At 38.6% G+C, this 23716-nt stretch overlaps 1 protein-coding gene across 3 annotated transcripts in view; it reads right to left on the reverse strand.

Annotated features, from left to right (window-relative positions):
- The window catches only part of CCNY (cyclin Y), a 107466-nt gene extending 83989 nt beyond the window's left edge, over positions 1-23477 (reverse strand). For 2 of the 3 annotated variants that reach the window (XM_088150821.1, XM_088150819.1), the window contains exon 1: positions 23195-23477. In XM_088150821.1, coding sequence (XP_088006947.1) covers positions 23195-23348 — 154 coding nt within the window. In that variant the 5' untranslated portion in view covers positions 23349-23477. Of the gene's footprint in view, positions 1-906; positions 1051-23194 lie in introns of those variants that run through there. The other variant, XM_088150822.1, reaches the window with a different exon arrangement.
- Positions 23478-23716: the final 239 nt, after the last annotated feature.

Below are 23716 nucleotides of genomic sequence, written 5' to 3' on the forward strand. Positions count from 1 at the left end.
GACAATACTGTGGGGAAAGAATTCTTGCAATGTTCTAGGTTCCTATGTATTTATCTAATTTCTAATTTACAGCCCAGATTCATACATTACCCTAAGCCCCAATTTGTTTTAGCCATGATTTATAGAACAAGACATAATTATCTGATTTACAGCTGAAAACCAAATACGGGATCATAAGGCTTAGCACAGGCATGGGCAAACTTTTGACGGTTGGGGCCACATTTTACTTTCTGAAGGAGAAGAAGAGCCATGTGACCAGCTGACAATTTTGTGATTTAAAAAAAAAAATTTAGAGAGACTAGACCTTCTCCTTTTTTAAAAAAAATATGTTAAGCCTCTTTTAGAGCAGTTCGAGTCCAGCAGCATCCACAGTCAACCACCATGACACCTCTAAATGACACACTTGCCATGACATCATCATGCAGATACATGAAGTCTGACCCAAGTACGTAAGTCACAGCATTTGTATAATGCCATCACCATGCCTGTGTCATAATTTGCTCCCCCTTATTTCCACTGTGGATGCCCAAGCTCTGATCAGAGGAAGCTTGGGGGGTAGTGCAGCCCTGCGGGGGCCTCATGTTGTTTATACTTGGCTTAGTATTATGAATGAAACCAGCCACTGTCTTCCCATTCTTCCACAGCTTGGCATACTTACAATCCAATCTTCTGCATATTTATTCAGACTCGGGTCCAACTAATTTAACCTTATTTTAGATTAAATGTACACAGATGAATAGACGTCGTCAACTAATATATTTTAAACGACCTGCAGGGTAGATATAGGCTGCAAATATAAATATATATATATATATATATATATATATCTCCAGCTGCAAATTATCAAACTTTCCCAGCATTTATCATTTGCCCCCTCTTGCCCCTGCAGATGCCCATGATACTTACATAGCCCCGAAGGATGAGGATAAATCTTCCCAATCAGTAAGTGCAACTCCCATAATTCCCTAGCTAGCATGGTCACTGCTAAGCATTCTGCGAGTTGAAGAATCTGCAAGGCGCTCAGATTGGAGCATGTTAGCCATACTTACGATGCCTCTGACAGCTATCAAAGGAATGGCAAACTCCAATCCATGGCATTCACCTTTGCAAAAGAGTAAGTTATGCAATCTACTTCGCAAGAGCAGCTCAGATTTAAAAAAAAAAATAGATCCAAACGCTCTCCCACAAGGCAGAGAAAAATACTCTCTCTTTAGATAAGGAGGGTATAACTTTACACAAATTACTGAAGAAAGAGACCCAACCCGACCTTTCATGCCAAATGTGCTACGCTTCCAAGAATCTCCTACAGTAGATGAGAAACTGCAATCTAACTTCCCTTTTATTTTCAATCTAAATATTATTTACTCTTTTGCTTTGCCTTCCTCCAACTATCAGTCAAACTCTGGCACATTTATCTTTATCAGTGACCTTAATGCTCATGATATTTTTTTTAATGTACGCTTTCATCCACTGACAGATTTATATGCCAAAGGAGGTGATTCATAATGACATTCACTGAACATTTTCATCCACAAGAAGTTCCCAGCCTTGAAAAGGTCTTGCAGGCCAATATCCTCTATGTTAGATTTATACTGTGTCCTTCATTCAGGAACTCAAGGTGGTGGAATATATGAACCTGCAACATTTGTCAGGTTTTTTGCACAGAAATATTGTAAACCACTTCCTTAGGAACACAGTCCTGGTCTCAGGGGGAGGGGTGTGTGTAAAAGAAATCTAAATTGTGACTGCAACCATGTAAAGTCCTGCCCTGTTTTTATGTGTGTAGTTGTTATGGGGCAAAATTCAGTGAGGTAGTGGTAGATACACCATCCTGAGCTCCTAGAACAGTGTTTCTCAACCGTGGCCACTTGAAGATGTGTGGACTTCAACTCCCAGAATTGCCCTGCAGCATGGCTGGCTGGGGAATTCTGGGAGTTGAAGCCCACACATCTTCAAGTGGCCAAGGCTGAGGAACACTGTCTTAGAGGAAAAGCAGGGTGTTAAATCTAAACCAACAGTGGCTCTTCATAATGGCCTCATTTTCTTCTAAGGGCTTGCAGACATGCTCCTTGATGATTGTTTTAGTACCTTGCCCAGCACCGAATTTAACTAACAAATAGATAAAATACTCTTAAATAGTGCTGTTTTCTGTGGGATGGAATAGCGATTACAGGCAAAAGAGATCAATAACTACAGTAATGAAATCACACTCTCTCACAGGCCAGATCTGTAAAGGTTTTCTCAAATTAAATATTATTTTGTTCAAGGCAATCTACACACTTCAAAGTGTGTACAGAACAGATTGCAAACTGAACGACTTTATGTCCTTCCGATTTATCTTCCTCAGCTGCTTTGCTTAGGTAAAAGCATTGCAAATTCTGCTTCTAGAATGCACATGACACAAAGTTGGCTCGCACTTTCTTTCCTTTTTTTATTCAATGTGATTTTATTTGCAGCAGGCCCATTTTTCCTCATTCTTTGCAAGCAAAAGCAAGTTATTCAGCTAGCTATCCCATAATATCTTTTAACAGGTATTCCAACCTAATAAATACACTAAGTTCCAATGGAGGCAAGATTAGCCCAGCATGATATAGACAGGCCAAAGTGTTGGTCAGAATCACTGCTAGCAAAAAACATTCCTAACAGTGGGCCCTGGAAGCTACAAAGTTAATTTGGGTAATTTTCCGGAAGAGTCTTATTTTGACAATCCCATGGAATTTCCTATCTTTGATATGAGGTGGGGGGAAAAAAGTAAGAGGAATGGAGAGACAAAACACCTGTCATTCTCTCCCTGCTACACAACATTTCTTTCTCTTCAGCTAAAATATGCCTAAATCTCAAAAGCATTTGAACCATCAGCAGCAAACCATGGCACGGAAAACTGCCTTCTGTTTACCATTAGATGTCCAGAATATTTGGTTATCCTTAGTAGCTAAATCAACATTCTCCTGTCTCTCTATCTTTTGCTTGATGTGGGGGCTTTGGCAGAAGAGCAAAACAGCAGTCAAATTCCTCCCAACCTTGAAGCTGGAACAGGGCAGGAATCATGATACGTAGTTAGGAAGGGCAGTAGAACCTGACATACCTATCAGGGTGTAGTGACACATTTACTGTACCAGACTAAAATGTAAAAGCTTATCATGGCTGATGCTACAGAGAAACACTAGGTTCTACAGCAGGCATTCTCCTGATCAGGAAGTATGACGCTGCATCTTCAGAGCTGCTAACCAAACAACAGTACAGTTTCCACGGTTTCCACCACAGCCCAGAGATCATCTGGGGAGCATAATCAGTGACACTGACAAGCTGATCCTGTGCCACTGAATGCTATAGAGTTCACATATTTGCAGCGATCCCTCAATCTGGGCAATGAGCTCTTCCTTCCCTTTTTTAGTGAATTCTTGTTTTTTACCTATCCAAATGTACATATCTGTATGTTCTTGGTGTCAGGACTCAGTGGCTGGAAGATTCTAGCTTAATATGGTGGACTTACCTGATGGCAGATAGCAGGAATGCAGAGTATGTAAACAGGCATCCATCATCAATGGACAGTGGAGATAAGAAGAAATTCAAGTTTCCTGATCTGAGAAGGTGATCATGCAGGAGATTGTGAAGGGTTTGAGATCTAACCTGGTATAAATTAACTTAGAAACTGTCAAATATCTGTTATGGCTACTGTTTTCTGGAATACAATGAAGATAGAACTTCCAGCCATGTTCATTCTTGTCTCTGTGGGAATCTGACACTTGGGGTGGAACATGTGAAAACTACACATTTGCTTGTCAAAAGGCAGGCCCTCTTTATCAATGTGGGAAATGTATGAAATAATTATGAAATATAGCTCAACGCAGACCTATCCCCATGTGACATAACTCTGTCAATTTCAACTGTGTTTGCAAAGGAAATGACCTTGTGGATTCCACTACAATTATATTCAAATATCTTGAATGCAAAATCAAAGCAACTACAAAGATAAAATGTGTACCTAATTAAATCTCATTATCACAATTTAAAATCTAAGAGTAGCACATTGCCTATAGATGTAAACTTTGTATAGACAAGTATAATGAAACATGGGACTCATTTATACAAAATACAGTAGGTTAAAAAAAGATCATTACATAAATGTATTGGAAATATATATCCATCTGAATAATATTTGCATTAGATAAATATAGCCCCCTTCATGGATCACTGCCTTGTCGTGGCGAAGGGGCTTGCGTAACTCAGTGAAGCCATGAGCTATACCGTGCAGGGCCACCCAAGACGGACAGGTCATGACAGAGAGTTCTGACAAAATGTGGTCCACTGGAGAAGGAAATGGCAACCCACTCCAGTATCCTTGCCAAGAAAACCCCATGGACAATGTTGAAAGGCTAAAAGATATGATGCTGGAAGATGAGCCCCTCAGGTCGGAAGGTGTCTAATATGCTACTGGGGAAGAGCGGAGGGCAATTCCAAGTAGCTCCAGAAAGAGTGAAGCGGCTGGGCCAAAGCCAAAAGGACGTTCAGCTGTGGATGTATCTGGAAGCAAAAAGAAGGTCCGATGCTGTAAAGAACAATATTGTATAGGTACCTGGAATGTAAGATCTATGAACCAAGGCAAGCTGGATGTGGTCAAACATGAGATGACAAGATTGAACATCGACATCTTGGGAATCAGCGAACTGAAATGGACGGGAATGGGTGAATTTAATTCGGGTGACCATTATATCTACTACTGTGGGCAAGAAACCCTTAGAAGAAATGGAGTTGCACTCATAGTCAATAAGAGAGTGGGAAAGGCAGTAATGGGGTACAACCTCAAAAACGACAGAATGATCTCAGTGCGTATCCAAGGCAAACCATTCAATATCACAGTCATCCAAGTCTATGCCCCAACCACTGATGCTGAAGAAGCTGAAGTTGACCGCTTCTATGAAGACCTACAACACCTTCTAGAACTAGCACCAAAAAAAGATGTCCTTTTCATCATAGGGGATTGGAATGCTAAAGTAGGAAGTCAAGGAGTAATCGGAATAACAGGCAAGTTTGGCCTTGGAGTACAAAATGAAGCAGGGCAAAGGCTAATAGAGTTCTGTCAAGAGAACAAGCTAGTCATAGCAAACACTCTTTTCCAACAACACAAGAGACGACTCTACACATGGACATCACCAGATGGTCAATACCGAAACCAGATTGATTATATACTTTGCAGCCAAAGATGGAGAAGCTCTATACAGACAGCAAAAACAAGACCAGGAGCTGACTGTGGCTCAGATCATGAGCTTCTTACTGCAAAATTTAAGCTTAAATTGAAGAATGTAGGGAAAACCACTAGACCACTCAGGTATGACTTAGATCATATTCCTTGTGAGTACACAGTGAAGGTGATGAATAGATTTAGAGGATTAGATTTGGTAGACAGAGTGCCTGAAGAACTATGGACGGAGGTCCGTAACATTGTACAGGAGGCAGCAACTAAAACCATCCCAAAGAAAAAGAAATGCAAGAAAGCAAAATGGCTGTCTGATGAGGCTTTACAAATAGCTGTGGAAAGAAGGAATGCGAAAAGCAAGGGTGAAAGGGAAAGATATAAGCAACTGAATGCAGATTTCCAGAGAATAGCAAGGAGAGATAAGAAGGCCTTCTTAAATGAACAATGCAAAGAAATTGAGGAAAACAATAGAATGGGGAAGACTAGAGATCTCTACAAGAAAATTGGAAATATGAAAGGAACGTTTAGTGCAAAGATGGGCATGATAAAGGACAAAAAAGGCAGGGACCTAACAGAAGCAGAAGAGATTAAGAAGAGGTGGCAAGAATACACAGAAGAACTATACAAGAAAGATCTTAATGTCCCTGATGTCCACGCTGGTGTGATCGCTGACCTTGAGCCAGACATCCTAGAGAGTGAAGTCAAGTGGGCCTTAGGAAGCATTGCTAACAACAAAGCTAGTGGAGATGACAGTATTCCAGCTGAGTTATTTAAAATACTAAAAGATGATGGTGTTAAAGTGCTGCACTCAATATGCCAGCAAGTTTGGAAAACGCAACAGTGGCCACGGGATTGGAAAAGGTCAGTTTATGTTCCAATTCCAAAGAAGGGCAACGCCAAAGAATGCTCAAACTATCGCACAATTGCACTCATTTCACATGCTAGCAAGGTTATGCTCAAAATCCTACAAGCTAGGCTTCAGCAATACATGAACCGAGAACTACCGGATGTACAAGCTGGGTTTCGAAGAGGCAGAGGAACTAGAGATCAAATCACCAACATTCGCTGGATCATGGAGAAAGCACGAGAGTTCCAGAAAAATATCTACTTCTGCTTCATTGACTATGCAAAAGCCTTTGATTGTGTGGATCACAACAAACTGTAGCAAATTCTTAAAGAGATGGGAGTACCAGACCACCTTACCTGTCTCCTGAGAAATCTGTATGCGGGCCAAGAAGCAACAGTTAGAACCGGTCACGGAACAACCGATTGGTTCAAAATAGGGAAAGGTGCACGACAAGGCTGTATACTGTCACCCTGCTTATTTAACCTATATGCAGAGTACATCATGAGAAATGCCAGGCTGGAAGAATCACAAGCCGGAATTAAGATTGCAGGGAGAATCATCAACAACCTCAGATATGCGGACGATACCACCCTAATGGCAGAAAGTGAAGAAGAACTAAAGAGCCTCTTGATGAGGGTGAAAGAGGAGAGTGCAAAAGCTGGCTTGAAACTCAACATTAAAAAAACTAAGATCATGGCATCTGGACCCATCAATTCCTGGCAAATAGAAGGGGTAGAAATGGAAGCAGTAACAGACTTCATTTATTTGGGCTCCAAGATCACCGCAGACGGAGACTGCAGCCATGAAATTAAAAGACGCTTGCTCCTTGGGAGGAAAGCTATGGCAAGCCTAGATAGCACATTAAAAAGCAGAGACGTCACCTTGCCGACAAAGATCCGCATAGTCAAAGCTATGGTTTTTCCAGTAGTAATGTATGGCTGTGAGAGCTGGACCATAAAAAGGCCGAGCGCCGAAGAATTGATGCCTTTGAACTGTGGTGCTGGAGAAGACTCTTGAGAGTCCCCTGGACTGCTAGGAGGTCAAACCAGTCAATCTTAAAGGAAATCAACCCTGATTGCTCATTGGAAGGATCGATAATGAAGCTCAAGCTCAGATACTTTGGTCACCTAATGCGAAGAGAGATCTCTTTGGAGAAGACCCTGATGCTGGGAAAGATTGAAGGCAAAAGGAGAAGAGGACGGCAGAGGATGAGATGGTTAGATAGCATCACTGAAGCAATGAGCATGAAACTGAGCAAACTCAGGGAGGCTAGTGAAGGACAGGAAGGCTTGGCGCAATATGGTTCATGGGGTCACGAAGAGTTGGACACGACTTAACGACTAAACAACAACAACAAATATAGCCAGATTTGTAACTATTTACTGTTATAATGGTATACTATGCTAAGTTTTTATTTCTTTTGTTGCATTTTTGTCACGTTTTTGTAATAGCACTTTTTAATGTTTTTTCTTCTTCTTGATAGTGTATTATTTTCGTTTTGTTTTTCTTTTTTCTTTTTTGTTATTAATTAAAAAGCAATAAACATTTATAAAAAAATTAAAATCTAAGAGAAAAGGAGGTTGATGTTTTTTACTCTCAAGATAGCACACTTGACTATTAAACCAATGTCCTTACTATCAGTTACTTTCTGTTTAGTAAAAATCACATACTCAAAACCCCAGTCAAATATGTTTAATAAAAGCCTTACCACTACAGTTCAAATAGTTCTAACAAAAAATTAAAGACTTGATTCATTAATTGTAGATGAGAGAGAAGGTCAACAATCACCTGCTGCTAGGTTTAGAAGTTGTGCTGCCGTACTGAAATTAAAGATACAACTCCTCACACAAGTTTAATTGAAATGAATGTGCATTTGAAACTAATGGATTGTTCATACGCAATTCTCATTTGTTATGATGCGAGTATCAAACCATTTTCAAAATGCACAGCCAAACAACACCCAATCCTGCGCAAGGCAGCTTGGCTTCTAAAAAGCACTAGTTATCTTTCCAAGTGCTCTACTGTGTGTTATTACAAAACTAAGGAGATGAAATAACGAGAATGAAAAACCCTGGGTTGTTCTCTCTTGAACAGAAGAGAAAAATAAAAATCAATGGATATGAATGTCTGGGAAATCTAAAATACCCAGTTCCTTGAATGGAGCCAGAGACAGTGAACCTATTCTTTCTTTCTTTCTTTCTTTCTTTCTTTCTTTCTTTCTTTCTTTCTTTCTTTCTTTCTTTCTTTCTTTCTTTCTTTCTTTCTTTCTTTCTTTCTTTCTTTCTTTCTTTCTTTCTTTCTTTCTTTCTTTCTTTCTTTCTTTCTTTCATATATATATATATATATATATATATATATATATATATATATAAATAAATAAATAAATTACTAGAAAGGAGGTGGGCACTGAAGCTGTAGTAGAATAGAATGGGGATCTATGTATAGTAAATAGCAGCTATGGAGAGTGAGACTGAATGGAATCAGGGATTTAGTAGACCCACTCAATATTTTGATTCAGGTTCAGTGCTAAACATATGGTAGAATAAAGCAAATGTATTTATTCCTCATTCTCTGTCTCACCAAAATCCAAATCTCATTTTCTTAACATGCTAAAAATGTGTCTGTTCTTTGACCAAGTATTCATAAAATCTCAAGTTCACTGCCCCATTGGTTGAAGTTAGGAAATTCCAGGTCTGAGGTCCAGACCAAAAGGGACACAATTCCAGGTTTAGGGTATGGCATGGTAGAGGTAGGAAAAAGTGAAAGCAACCAAAAGGAGCATGATGAAAGCATGGCATGCATTTAATCAAAACTAATTGATTAACTAGAACTAATAAAAAGTGGCTCTTATATTGCCTTCATACTGAGAATGTGCAACGCCTTCACTGTTTAGCCCAGAGTTTCTCAACCTTAGCAACTTTAAGATATGTGGACTTCAACTCCCAGAATTCCCCAGCTAGCTTGAAGTCCACATATCTTAAAGTTGTTAAGGTTGAGAAACAGTTGTTTAGCCTTTGGAAAGATCAGCAAAATATAGCAAGCAAAAGCTGGAAAGCCAAGTTCCAGTATTCGCCAGCTAATTCGTCGTCTTTATTGTGTAATCCTGGGAAGATGAAAGAACAATTTCTTGGGCTGGTGCCACCATACCATATTCATCACCCACTTTTAACCCCAGCAGGAGTTGTTCACATTCACAAACTGAAAGGGCATTCTAAAAATCAGTATAAACTACAGATATCCTTTGTGACATGGTATACATATCTTACTGTGAATGTATTTATTTATAATTTTTATATTGCTTCTCTCTGCATGGTAGTTTACTAATCCAATCACAATTAGAAAAAAATAACACTAAGTTATAACCAAAATCTTTAGCCCACTTTTTCATACTTTCTTTCACTTGTTCTTCTGTTTCAAATTTCAATAAAAGTTTATATATTTTAGCAATCACACGTTCATTTGTACCCAATTCTATTTCAAAATCAGGCTTAACGTTGTTCAATACCATAAGCTCTTTTGCCTACTTTAAATCTTTCTGATAATTATAAATAAGAAAACTAGTGGCAACTATATCATTTTGCCACCAATTGTTCTCTTGTATTTTGTATTCCCCTTGGCAAAATTCTAGTATCTCACGATAAGTTAGCCATTTGTGTCTGCCTGTTATTTCTCATCTATGAAATGCTTCTTGTGCTTACAGCCACAAAGGTGTTTTCGGACACAACCTGGATTTGTATCTATTCCATGTTCTCAATAAGGCACGTCTAACATAATGATTTTTAAAATCTACATTTACCTTGACTTTATTGTACCACAAATATACATGCCACCCAAATCTCAGGTCATGTCCTTCTAACTCCAAAAACCATCTATTTCTCAGCAGCACCCACTCTTTCATCCAAACCAAACAGCAAGCTGCAAAATACAGTTTCAAATCAGGTAAATCCAATCTTCCTCTTTCCTTTGCATCTTGTAACACCTTATATTTAACTCATTTTTTTCCCTTGTCACACAAATTTAGATTTATCTTTTTGCCACTGTTTGCCAATGATACATCAGTTGTCAAACCAAGTATTGTCTGAAACAAAAAATCATTCTAGGCAAGACATTTATTACTATCACAGAAATTCTCCCCAGCAATGACAGTTGTAGTTTCTCCCATCTTAACATATCTTTTTTAACTTCATTCCATGTCTTAACATAATTATTTTGAAATAACATACAATTCATCTTTGTCATAGTGATACCCAGATATTTTACTCTCTTCTCAATTTTAAAACCTGTTTTATTCATCAATTCTGTTTGATCCTCTGTTTTCATGTTTTTTGTTAACATCTTCATCTTCTGTTTGCTAATCTTAAAACCTGCTGGTGTCCCAAATTCATTTAGTTTCCCATCAATATTTCAATTCCCTTTAAAGGATCTTCCAAAATCAACACCAAGTCATCTGACAAAGTCCTTAGCTTATAAGTTTCTTTTTTAGTTTTTACTCCCACAATCCTCTCATCTTATCTTATATCTCTATTCAATATTTCAAGGAGAACAGCGGAGAAAGTGGCATTCCTGTTTTGTTCCTTTTTATATTTCACAAGACTTTGTTAGATCTCCATTAACTACTATTTGTGCTTTCTGTGAAGTATAAATCTATCTTAATAATTTTATAAAGTTCTCTCCAAAGTTCATATTTTCCAAAACTTTGAACACTTTCTGTATCTAAGAAAATCAATGCAGCTTGTTTTTCATTATGTTGCTCCACATATTCCAAAATATCCAATACATTTCTAATATTGTCCTTTAACTGTCTTTTAGGTAAAAACCCACATTGATTCTCATGAATAAATTCTTGCAAAATTATTTTCAACCTATCAGCCACAATCATTGTAAACAACTTGTAGTCATTATTCAATAATGGTATCAGCCTACAGTTTCTTGTTAAAGTCAAATCTTGTCCCTCTTTAGATATTAATGCTACACTGGCCTCTTTCCAACTCTCTGGCATCTTTCCTCCCTGTAAAATAGAATTCCTCGTATTTTGTAAAGGTTGTAAAAGTTCATCCTCAAAACATGTATAATAAGAACCTGGTAATCCATCTGGTCCAGGCACCTTTCCTGTTTTAATCTTTTATAGTTTCACAAACTTCTCTTATTGTTATAGGTCCATTCATAATCCTCCACTAAATTTTGTTTCTTTAAGTATTCATTTATTTTCTCCAGAGAGATGTCACTTGCTTTATACAAGTTAGAATAATATTGATGAAATGCTTTTTTTGCATGGCCACGCTATTTATTAATACAGTATCTTCCTCTTGTAGTTTCAAAACCATTTTTTTTCTTTTTCTTTTCGTAATTTATATGCCAACCATTTCCCTGGTTTGTTTGCAAACTCAAAGTTTTTTTGCTTTACATAGTTCATTTTTATTTCCATTTCTCTTACTAGATAGCTGTTAGATAGCTGTTGTTGTAAAAGCTTAATTTGTTGAGAAATACTTATCTTCTCTGGAAATTTCTTTAATTCTTTTCTTTTTATCTCATCCAAAATAGCTTGTGTTTTCTCTTGCCTCTTCTTTTTGAGTTCACTATTGTGTTATATGAAATAACCTCTGATAAAAGCTTTGCTTGAGTCCCAAATCATTCTTAAATCAGTTCCTTTATCTAAATTATTTTCAAAGAATTCTTTTAATTTCTTTTTACAATCCTCCACTATTGCTTCTTTCTGTAGCAACATTTCATTTAGTCTCCATCTAAAAGAACTAGATTTCCTTTTATAAACCAAACTCACAGGATTATTTTCCAAAAATATTACCTTTGTTTATATCTCTACTTTATAAACCTTGGTAGCAAAATTCTTCAAAATCCAAATCATTTCTATTCTTGAAAGGATCTGTGCCTTTCAGAAAAATATGTATACTCTCTTGAATTGCCATATATCAACAAGCCCTAAATTTTCCATCAACTCAAAAAAAAGACAAAAACCTTTGGTAATTTGTCTTGTGTAATTTTAATGTTTTTCTCAGAACTTCTGTCTAGTTGTGGGGAGATCATTCCATTCCAATCCCCATTGAACACCAATTTTCATAACAAAAGCCCATTAGTTTCTCCCTAAGTCCTTTGCTTTGTCCACAGGAAAGGTGCCATTGAGGAGAAAGTTCTCCTGCATGTCGTCACCAAGTGAGAGATTGTGTTGAAGTTGAGAAGGAAGGAGAATCTCTAGAAACCAACAATCACCAGATGAGAGAGGTCATTACAGTCTTACCAAAGAAATAGATTCTTAGCCCATCAGCCTGGGAAAAATAAATTCAAAGCCTGCTTTATTGAATTCACTAATAAAAAAGGGCTGGAGAATTCCTCTCTCAATTTCCAAGATTCTGTATCCTAACCCTAGTTCTTGGCATTAGTTCATACATCACACTGAGCTGTATTCTAGTTGCCTTGATTCTGCTTAGCACACTGGGTGATGATGAACAAACCCAGTCAACGGTGGCTAATTCAACCAGCTATAATTAAAGAACCATGGCTCAGTATATGAACCAGCCTAAGTACAGATAGCACTGACCTCAAGGAGCAACACGTTTCACTCAGTACAAAGGAGTCTCATATATTAGAGGTGCCAAGAAAACACAGACTTCCATGGATTCTGGCCATCCAAATCACAAGGACCGTAGAAGTAACAATGACGCAGCTCCCTTGTGGCTGATACCAGACTGCTGTTCTGCTCTGTTCAGTCATGTTCTACATAAAATATACCATCCATGAATTGTTCTGTACCGCCCAGCAAAGAATAAAATGCTGAATCAACCTAATAAAAAGCTCTGTATAGAAGATGAAAGCAGAGACTGTCTCATATCAGCCTTAGCAATTGAATTAAGCATAATACTTTTTCTCTAAATGCAACTTTAACTGGATCTGAAAAGACATCCTAATAATAGACCTATTTAATGAAATCAATACAATTTTAACCAATTCATTTAGGGAGCTTAATTTAGCAGGAAACTTTTACAGAACTTGGACATATTTAGCAGGGAAATGACAGGCAAGCAAAAAAAAAAAATTAGACTTTTTGGATGTCATAAATTCACAGAAGCTAAACAGACAGGAGCTGGGGAGAATGGGGAAAGACAGGAAATGGATAGGAAGTAAATTTCAGCATTAGAACTATCAAGATAAAATCCAGTAGATAATCTTGCAATTTGCCAACAGAAGAGGGAAGAGAATAAAGATAATAACTGGAGTTCCCAATATCATTCCTACCTTTAAAAAGAAATTCTTACCACATGATGGAAAAAAGAAATGATGTATTAACTTATTTTCAACATTTACACTCTACTAATTTTACCCAAAGCAAAAGCAAAGTCCATACAGGTGCCTGCCAATTCCCACACTAACATATTTTACCAACACTACTGAGAAATAGTTGGAAATATTAATGGAAAAATTAAAAGAATGTGGGACATTCGCAGGTTGCAAGATTAACAAACAGAAGACAAAGATGCTAACAAAGATATGAAAATACAAGAGCAAACTGAATTGATGAATAAAACAGGTTTAAAGATTGAGAAGAAGGTAAAATACTTGGGCATCACTATGACAAATATGAATTGTATGTTATTTCAAAACAATTATGTTAAGACATGGAATGAAGTTTAAAAATATATATTAAAGTGGGAGAAAATGCAACTGTCGTTGTTGGAGAGAATTTCTGTGATTAAGATGAATGTTTTGCCTAGAATGTTATTTTTGCTTCAGACAATACCTGTTTTGACAACTGATATACCAATTAAACAATGACAGAAAGATATATCTAAATTTGTGCGGTAAGAGAAAAAACCACAAGTTAAACATAAGGCGCTACAAGATGTAAAAAGAAAGAGAAGGATTGTGTTTACGTGATTTAAAATTACTGTATACTTTGCAGCTTATTGTTCAGTTTGGATGAAAGAGTAGATACTGCTGAGAAATAGGCTTTTGGAATTAAAAGGACATGACTTGAGATTTGGGTGGCATAGATATTTATGGTATGAAAAAGCTAAGGTTAATGTAGTTTTTAAAAATCATTATGTTAGACGTGCCATATTGAGAACATGGAATAGATACAAATCCAGGTTGTGTCCGAAAACACCTTTGTGGCTGTAAGCATAAGAAGCATTTTATAGATGAGAAATAACAGGCAGACACAAATGGCTAACTCATTGTGAGATACTAGAATTTTGCCAAGGGGGATTCATCATTTTGTTAGAGGTGCCATACTGAGAATATGGAATAGATACAAACCCAGGTTGTAACCAAAAATACCTTTGTGGCTCTCACACAAGAAGCATACTATAGAAAAGAAATGATAAGTAAACATAAATGGCTAACTTATCATGACATATTAGAATTTTATCAAGGAGAATGTAAAATAAAATCAAAAGAAGATCTGGTGGCAGAAGGATACACTTGTCAACGGTTCTCTTCTGTACAATTATTAGAAAGATTTAAAGTAGACAAAAGAACTTTTGATTTTGAGCAGTGTAAGACGGAGTTTGAAACAGAACTGTGTAGAAATGATGAGTGTGTTATTGCTAAAATGGAGAAACTTCTAATTAAATTTGAAATGGAAGAACAACAAGTGAAAGAATGTATGATAAAGTGTGCTAAGAATTTTGGTTATAATATACAAATGGAACAGTGGGAAAACATGTGGTTGAAAGGACTGAAATTTACATTATGTTTTAAACTCAAAGAGAATTTTTATAAAATGATATATCATTAGTATACTGTATGTCACTGGAGAAACTATCTAGATTATATAAAGATACTTCAAATTTAAGTTGGAAATGTGAACAAGAGAGGACATTTTATTACACATGGTGGATGTGCAAAAAAGCTAGGAAATTTTGAACGAAATACATATACTAATTTAGAAGATTTTAAAGACTAACATACAATTGAAACCAGAGGCTTTTCTTTTGGGACTGATTGACAAACAGTTGGAAAAAAGTCATGGAACTTTGTTTTTATAGATGATAACTGCAGTGAGATTATTATATGCACAAAAGTGGAAAGATTCAACATTACCCACAATGGAGGAATGGATGGTGAAGATGATGGAACTTGCTGAGATAGCCAAACTGACATCTTTGGTCAGAGAAAAGATTTTATCTGAGTTTATTGCTGACTGGAAACCCCTTATGGACCTTTTTCATGAAACAGAAAAAAATGAACTGATAATATATGGTTTTGATGATTAGAAAAAAAATAGATTACAGAAAAAAAATGAAAGTCATGCTGTAACCATAGAGTAAGAGGTAAATACCTATAACTGCTGTAAAGAAAATCGGCAGCTACTTCTTTATATTTTCTTTCTAACTTTTTTCCTGCACTTTTGGCTTTTTTTTCTTTTTTTCTTTCTTTTCTTTATTCTAAATATTAGTTTGTTAGTTTTTATCTTTATTAAAATCTTAATAAAATTATATTTTAAAAAAGAGAAATAAGTTGCAAATGTCAGTGCTTGATCATTTACTATAAAATAAATGTAGCAAGAAATGGAATTGCAGATAGATTCCAAATTTAATTTGGCTTTTCAGACCGCCAAACCCATTATTTCAGATTAGCAACAAAGTTTAACACAAAACAGGAGAATTGTGTCTACATCTATGTTTGCAATAAACTTTTCCAAGGCTCACCCAAAAGGGACAAAGGGAGACAAGGCACATTCTTGTACTGATTATCTGGAAATTGTGGAGAGGTCTCATGAATGCAAGAAGAATGTCATAACAGACAAGAGGCCCATAAACTGTTGAATCAGTCATGCACATGGGAAACTCCACAGGAGAAGTAAACAAACGTTGGCCTGGTAATGATTTGCTACCCCATTCTCCCTGCAACTTCCCTGTTCTCTTCATACGGACACACCAAAACCTGACAGATATAACTATGCAGCATCATATATCACATTTTTATGCCAGCTACTTCACAGAAAACAAAACCACACTACCATGTGCTAAATAATCATTTTGCTATAGCTGCCCATTTCTTTGGATACACGGTACACAGATTCATGCACGGTACACAGCTTCTGTCACGGTTTGCTTTGTTGCTGCTCCCTATATAAATGACAGTTGATATTTAAGTTACGGAAGCAACTCAACTCTTAGAACAATTGTGTGACAACTGGTCTTTGTATGTATATGTGCAAATTCTGTTGGAAATTGCAGTGGCTGACATTTCAATGGCAATGCATGCTAATAATGTTTCAAATTATAAACATTTTCTTTCTGCACAGCAATATGTCACATCTATTGAACAAACAGCATGCATAATTAAATTGTAATAGGAATATTAGTATTTCCTACAGTTTATCAGGAAATAAGACCACTGCGAAATTCTGTGCCTTGTTGTCTAAACCAACAACAAATTCTGTACACAAGAACTCCAATACCTTTATTCCTTGTTTGCGTATAGCTGGCTCAGAATTCTGAGTAAAATTATGTTCAAATTTATTTATTATTCTGATTGGAATTCATTCATTCGTTAACATTGAGAAAAGGCTCACATTTTAATGAGGAAGTCATATGTATAACCACTCTGGCATTTTTTCCCACTCTGTATAAGCTAAAATTATAAAGGCTATAAAATGATTTAGTAACTGAAAATATATTCTCTCCCAACTTATACATTTAATATTTCACTCAATTTACACACCGAATGGGTCCCAACACACTTTAACTGAATGACTGCATTAGTAATATATTTTTAAGCAAGCCATACAGTATTTTAAACAAACCACTAAAAAACAGTATTTTTAAAATGAATGTTTTATGGCTATTTTGAGATATTCAGTCTTTTGCATGTTGTTGGCATACCTAAAAGTTCTTGAGCAATTCTGTCCTGGATCGAAGCAGTTCACACATTCAAGGTTAAAGAAAATAAACTTCCCTGTCTGGCAAATAAATCACTTTGAAAACAATCCCTTGAAAAGAGTTTATCAACCATGTAGAACAATACATACCATAAACATACCATAAAAAGGAAGGTTGAATGGGTTTTATTAGGGGCAGACTTACACAGGATTCCATTTTCTGATCTGGATTTGACAGTGAAAAATGTGAATTGAACAGCAGAATTGCTTTATTACAAGAATGAAAGAAACCAGAGCTACGAATGATTTCCATAAAGCCCATAAGTGCAACAATTCCCTTGATTGGCTTGTGACATTAAGGCAACCCTACATATGGAATAAGAGTAGCAGTGAAATTATTGCCTCTGATCTTAACATGGCAATTTCTCAATGCTGTTGTTAAGGAATGAAGCTGGCAAAGATCCTTCTTTCCACACAGAGCAAGTTTGAGCAGTTCTCCAACGTCTTCATGACTACAGCTTCTACACTAAGGTAGAGAAATGCTCATTTGATCTACTTGTATTAAACTATTTGTTTCCTTAAAAGGAATTCAGATGGTTTCAACTAAGGTGAAATCCACTCTGTCTCCAGAGCCCACTTTGCCAATTTTTACCATAAATGCCTTAATTTCCTATACTGATCACTCATGACTCATCTTACCAAGAAAGGAGTTGTCTTTAAATGAAATTTCAACTTTCAGCAGGCCCTTTTTCAGCTCAGTCGTTCCTTTCTCAGGCCATCATCCATCATGCAGATTCCAGCTGCGCCTACATTGTACATGCCTATGCTTATAATTTCATCTTGGGAGCCACACTTTTACAATTCTTTCTCGAGTTCCAGGTCAAGCTCCTCCCCTGCGCTTTCCTTTCCAAGTAACTCCTTCCAGCCAAAAGGAACTATTGTTTTTGATCACTAAGGAAGCTTTTCAGCTTTCGATTCATCTTCTCAAAGGTATGGAAGATCCAACTGAAGCTCACGTTCAAAACTGATGTCACCCCAAGCCAGGCAATAGACTCCACAAGAAATATGGGATTTCAATTTCACTGCTATAGGCTATAGTAACAGAATTCAAAATTTAATTCAATTCAATTTAATTTAATTTAAAAGCCTGCTAGTGGTTCCCTTCCCTCCCTCTTATACCAAGGAGAGTCAGGGCGTGGCAACTTTACATTTCTCTCACATGCTGACTTGTTTTCCTGGACAGAGCTCATGTTTTGCTAATGGTCTCTGCATATGTTCTCCAAAATCATCTCTGTGTACCTCTACAGATGCCATTCTAGCGGTAGATTATCTCTTTTTTAAGATTGCTCAAATCACTCTGTTGTATGCTGTGATCTCCCCTCAGCCCTTAAGATGATTAATCTGTTCAATTAACATGTTTTCCAGGACTAATGTTTCCCTGATTGTCTTATTTTTGACAAAGTTCTCCAATTCACGGTACTTTCCCCCAAAAAAGCTCTATTTCAACCATTGGATAGAAAACTTTATATGTTCTCTGCCCATCATCCAGAGTTGGATGGGAAATGAAAAGAATGAAAGGTACCTTAGAACAACACCTTCATTGCCATGTAAACTACCATTAATAAAACTGGCCTGGTCTTTACTTGCAACTGAGTTTGCTTAGTTCATGCCTCCACTAAGATGTCACTATTTCAGGTCACATATGGTTCCACTCACACCTGCTGCAAACACTTCCTGGTCTTCTCCTGTTCCAAAGGAACTTCAAACCACTTGCTCCTCTATAAACCAACCATCACAGGAGAAGGCTCCTCCATCACAATCGGAGATTATACTTGGCTTTCTGCTAAGTATCTCCCCTCTATGCAACCAAGAGCCTAATCTTGCTGATTTGTATCTATGAGCCTTCTGTTGAGTAAGCTATTTCTTGAATGTGAGGTTAAATGTCTGGATAGCCAATATTTAGAGCTACGCTTATGGAAAACCCTCCAGCTGTAACCAACTAAACGTATATATTTATCCATCATGCTGTTCTCTTTCAGGATAAGCAACATTATGCAAAGTGCAGGAAAGAAACAGGAAGATAAAGAAATTAAAAGGCATGAGATTTTAAAAAAGGAAAAATAGCTAAATCTAGTTTATACAACAGCGTTCACTATACCTTTTATGCCTTTCTATCCTTCCAAACTATCCTTGTTTTCTACTACATTCATACACTGCTTCATGTGTTGCCTTTTGTTCTTTAAACTTCTTGCTTCTTTCTAGCCAGGAGTTTCTCGGTCTTCTTCTTCTCAGCCCATTCAGTCTTCCTTCATGTTTGCTTTGCTGTTTGACCCTAATTCATTATGTATGTATGATCAACCACCTCAGCGTACTTCTTTTATACTGTACACACGTCTGCATTCAATCCAAATTCATTCATTATCTATTCCATCTCTTATTTTACCATTCACACTTCTTAAGCCCTCCAACTCTACTGCCTTCAACTTAGCTTTACATTTCTCTTGACATACCCAAATCTCACTTCCTTGTAGCAAAGTGGGCAGAAACATGTTTTTATAGAAAGACATTTTTGCTTCTTTTGACAAACATTAATCTCCTACAACAATCCATATCAGAGGTGTCCACAGCTAGCCATAAAGATTCCCAAATGACAAAATGGGCATCGTGACACCAGCATGAAACAGGGGGAGACAGAATTTATGTCTCAACATCCTGACACACATTTCATCACCTGCCCCCCTATCCACCTTGAGGATGCTCATGGACAAGAAAACCTCTCTACCAGCATTTACACATCTTAAAATTTCTAAATCCACTTTCCTGTCTTTACTAAACTTTCTATCAGGTAACACAAATTAAGAAGCAGAAGACATTTCTTAGCAACATTAAACCTTAATTAATGGAGTTCATACAATAGTTGCAGTTTGCAAAAACCTGAGATTCAGTTAGCATAACTAGTTAGTACAGTCACCATAACAGTTCTTAATGTTGGGAAACATCACACATATATAGGAAAAAAATGCCATAAATTAGCCATGGATTTCCATGTCAATTGTTCCTAGGAATTATCCTATTAAATGTTGTACCAAGGCTTTAATCTCTGACTAAGAGATCTTTACTGCTCTGACTACTATACACCACTGTGCCCCTCTGAGAAACAAAAGTGCCCTTTAGTTAATTTGGTAAACACCAAACCCCAAATTTCCATCAAAAATAAGCCTATCAGGATCAGCAACAGACAGAAAATGCATTCAGGGTCAGTGACATCTTAAAAAGTCTTCTTACATATCGCAGGACATTTTTTAATATTACTGTGCTATTTCAAGTGAAATAATAGTAATAATAATACTAATCCTTCCCATCTACTTAGATGCCTTTTCTTTCTTTTTTTAAAGCAACACTTGTCTACTAATAATTTTACATATAAACCAACTCCAAGAGTTCTTGAGCTGGATAGAAAGGCCAGGCCAGACCATACATCTCCTCCTGATGTAGCTTCTACCAAGATGACAAACCCATAAAAACTTGGAATATTTTGCACACAGACACACAAACATTTTCATAATAGTCACTTTACTTCAAAAAGGTACAAAATACTATACAGCGCTGAGCATATTTTAAGAAAGGCAGCAATCCCTTTTTCTATATTAATAATCATGGCAAAGTTAAGAATCTGAGATTAATCACTGAGATTAATTCACGGCATCTTCAGGTTACAATCTTAAACACACACATATAGGAATAAACACTACTAAATACTGTGGGACACTGGAGGAGACATGGGTAAGACTGTACTTGAATCAATTTCCACACATTATTTAAGGGAAAATGTATGCCATTATTTCCAATTGATGCCTTTGAACTGTGGTGCTGGAGAAGACTCTTGAGAGTCCCCTGGACTGCTAGGAGGTCAAACCAGTCAGTCTTAAAGGAAATCAACCCTGATTGCTCATTGGAAGGATCGATAATGAAGCTCAAGCTCAGATACTTTGGTCACCTAATGCGAAGAGAGATCTCTTTGGAGAAGACCCTGATGCTGGGAAAGATTGAAGGCAAAAGGAGAAGAGGACGGCAGAGGATGAGGTGGTTAGATAGCATCACTGAAGCAATGAGCATGAAACTGAGCAAACTCAGGGAGGCTAGTGAAGGACAGGAAGGCCTGGCGCAATATGGTTCATGGGGTCACGAAGAGTCGGACACGACTTAACAACTAAACAACAACAAATGCCATTATTTCCAATTAAGCTATACTCTATTAAAAATCTGATTATGATATGGTACAGCAAGCAATGTTTATATAAATGCAGACATAAAAAACAGGTTGAGAAGAATTAACTGGATTTCAGTTAACCAACGCCATATATTTGACATGACAGGTAAATTAGATTTCTCTTAGTTTTCAAATAACATGCAAGGATAAGGGTTCTTGCTCTATATATCGATACCATATTAACTAGTACCGAAAGTGGCATCAGGTAGACCCCAATTTGTCTCTAAAATCAATGAGCAGATTCTTAAAACTACAAATTAAACAGGATGAGGAGAAGCATCAGCATGGGCGGAAGGGGACAAATAAGTCAAGATGGCCATCAGAACTAAAACCATGCCCCTTTTGACACGCATCTCACGTGACATGTGTACAAAGGGATACATTTGCAGCCACCATCTTGACTTTTTTTACCCTCCCTCCCTTGCAGGCACCCCCGTACAGAAGAAAGCCCTATTATAAGTACACAGTGCCAAAGGGTGGCATTCTTATGTGTTACAAGACCAAATGCCCAGACAGTAAAAGGGAAAGAGAAGAAATCACTTTTTCTTCTGTTGAAGATCACCTGGGAAGATGCTACTTTATATTGATCTTTGATTGGCTGGTTTCTAAGGCTGGAAAGCAATAGCAAAGGCCTTTTCTCTCTCTCTCTCACAACCCCAAATTGTCATCTCCAGAAAGCAAATTGCCCTATGGTGCTCCACAGAGAAGTGGAGTATCTCTGGTGGGAGATACTTTTCACATGCAGAAGAAATATAGTTTGATGGGGACGAAGAGGGATGTTATGCTCCAAATCCTTTGCTCCCTATTAACACAGTGAAGAACCACTTCTGGCTGTGATGTAACTACAGCAACCCTCTTCCCACATGCCTCTAGCAGAAGAGAAATTGAGATGCAACTAAAGGAACATGTGTCCACATGTATGGATTATTTAGTGTACACTGTAAGATTATTGTCAGGGCCTCCCTTTTAAAGGCTGAGAGGCCCAGGGGCAGAAACTTCATTTCAGCCCCCCACCCTACCCCCATATCCTTCTCAGGGCATCTTTCCATCCAACTCTTCTCTAAAGTTTCCTGTCCACTGATGTCAATGGCTCAGTAAAAAGAGTTGGGGTAGGGACCCAAATACTAAATAACCCTTGGGATTCAACTGCTTTGAACGACAAGTACCGCTCAGATCATTTCAAATCCTCAGCCTTCCTACAGATGGGTCCCTCCCTATCTAAATGTGGGGCCCTGAACCAATGCCACTCTTTGCTCCTACCCCACCAATGCCCCACAGTCATTTGTGGACTGAGAGGGGAGGGGAAAAATGATGTGTCTGCTTCCTCCCTATGCTTTTTCCAACTTTCTTTGGGCCGGACTAACAGACATAATCATAAATCTGAATGTCCACCAAGCTGTGTGCCTTGCTGGATGGAAATTGCTTCAAAAAATCTTGGGGCACATCCAACGGCCCCATGGTTCCAGATTTTTTTGTGAAGAAAAGGCTCTTCTGTGAATAGATGGTGGACTTCTATGGACCATCCAGGAGAAAGGAGGAGGCCTTCATTGGTAAGCTATGGCTGAGGCAACCAGAAATATGGGAAAGGCCTTCAACTCCAGCTATGGGATTAGGCTTTGGGAAGATCCCATGTTCCTTCAAACCAAGTTTGCCCACCCATGCATCCACCTTTGAGGTGCCTGAGACTGGGGCCGGAAGGGGACCCCACTACTGTCCAAATGCAGACCATTCATGCCACTCATTATCTGCTGCCCAGGAGTGCAATCCCCAGACCTGGCTCTCTGAGACCAGCCTTCCCACACTGCAAGTGCAGACTGCACATGCCCAGAGGTACCGTCTCCCTGCTACCACCCCAAGAATCCCAAAGCTGATGTTTAGTTTTCAGTGGTGGGGGGGAGGAAGCATCACCAGCACGGGAGGGTCAAATCGGGGCTCCTGCACCCTTTCACCCTGTTCCTTTATTTCTAGGCTTGCGTAAGGAGACCGGTAGTCCTCTCCCACCCGCGCCGGCGTGTTCCTACGTTCTCCTGACTCGCCTCTTACCGTCGATGTTCTCCCGGTCGCTGATGTGCTGCAGGTTGCAACCCGTGTCGTCCCGGCTCAGCTCGGTGTCGGGCCGGTAAGACTCCAGCCGCGAATGGGCATTCCTCCGCAGTTTGGGGCTGGACGACACGCAGCAGGAGGTCGCGTTCCCCATCTTCCCTGCCGCCGGGACCGGCCGGCCAGCCGAGGGAGGCTGGAGCCAGGCGGGGAAGAGGAGCGGGAGCAGGGGCGGAGGAGGCGGGGCGGGGAGGGGAGATCCAGAAGGGAAGGAAGGCGGCGGCGGCGAGAGTCACCAGCGGCGGCGGGAAGCCATACGCGGCGTGGAAAGCCGCCGCCTCCGCTGGGGGACGAGGAGGGGGCGGCGGCGGCGGGGACGGCGGCTCTGGCTCCGGCTCCGACTCCGACCCGCCGCGCTGCCCGGCTGCTGCTCTGCCCAGAGGCTCATGCAACCCGCTTGCGCCGGCAGTGGCATGCAGTGCTGCAAAGCCGGGCTACGCCGGCCGTCGCGCAAGCTGCTGCGGA

The sequence above is a fragment of the Python bivittatus genome, unplaced genomic scaffold, assembly GCF_059951505.1.
Source record: "Python bivittatus isolate LINGU-HERP-01145 unplaced genomic scaffold, Pbiv_v1 ctg000610_np1212, whole genome shotgun sequence".
Lineage (NCBI taxonomy): Eukaryota > Metazoa > Chordata > Lepidosauria > Squamata > Pythonidae > Python > Python bivittatus.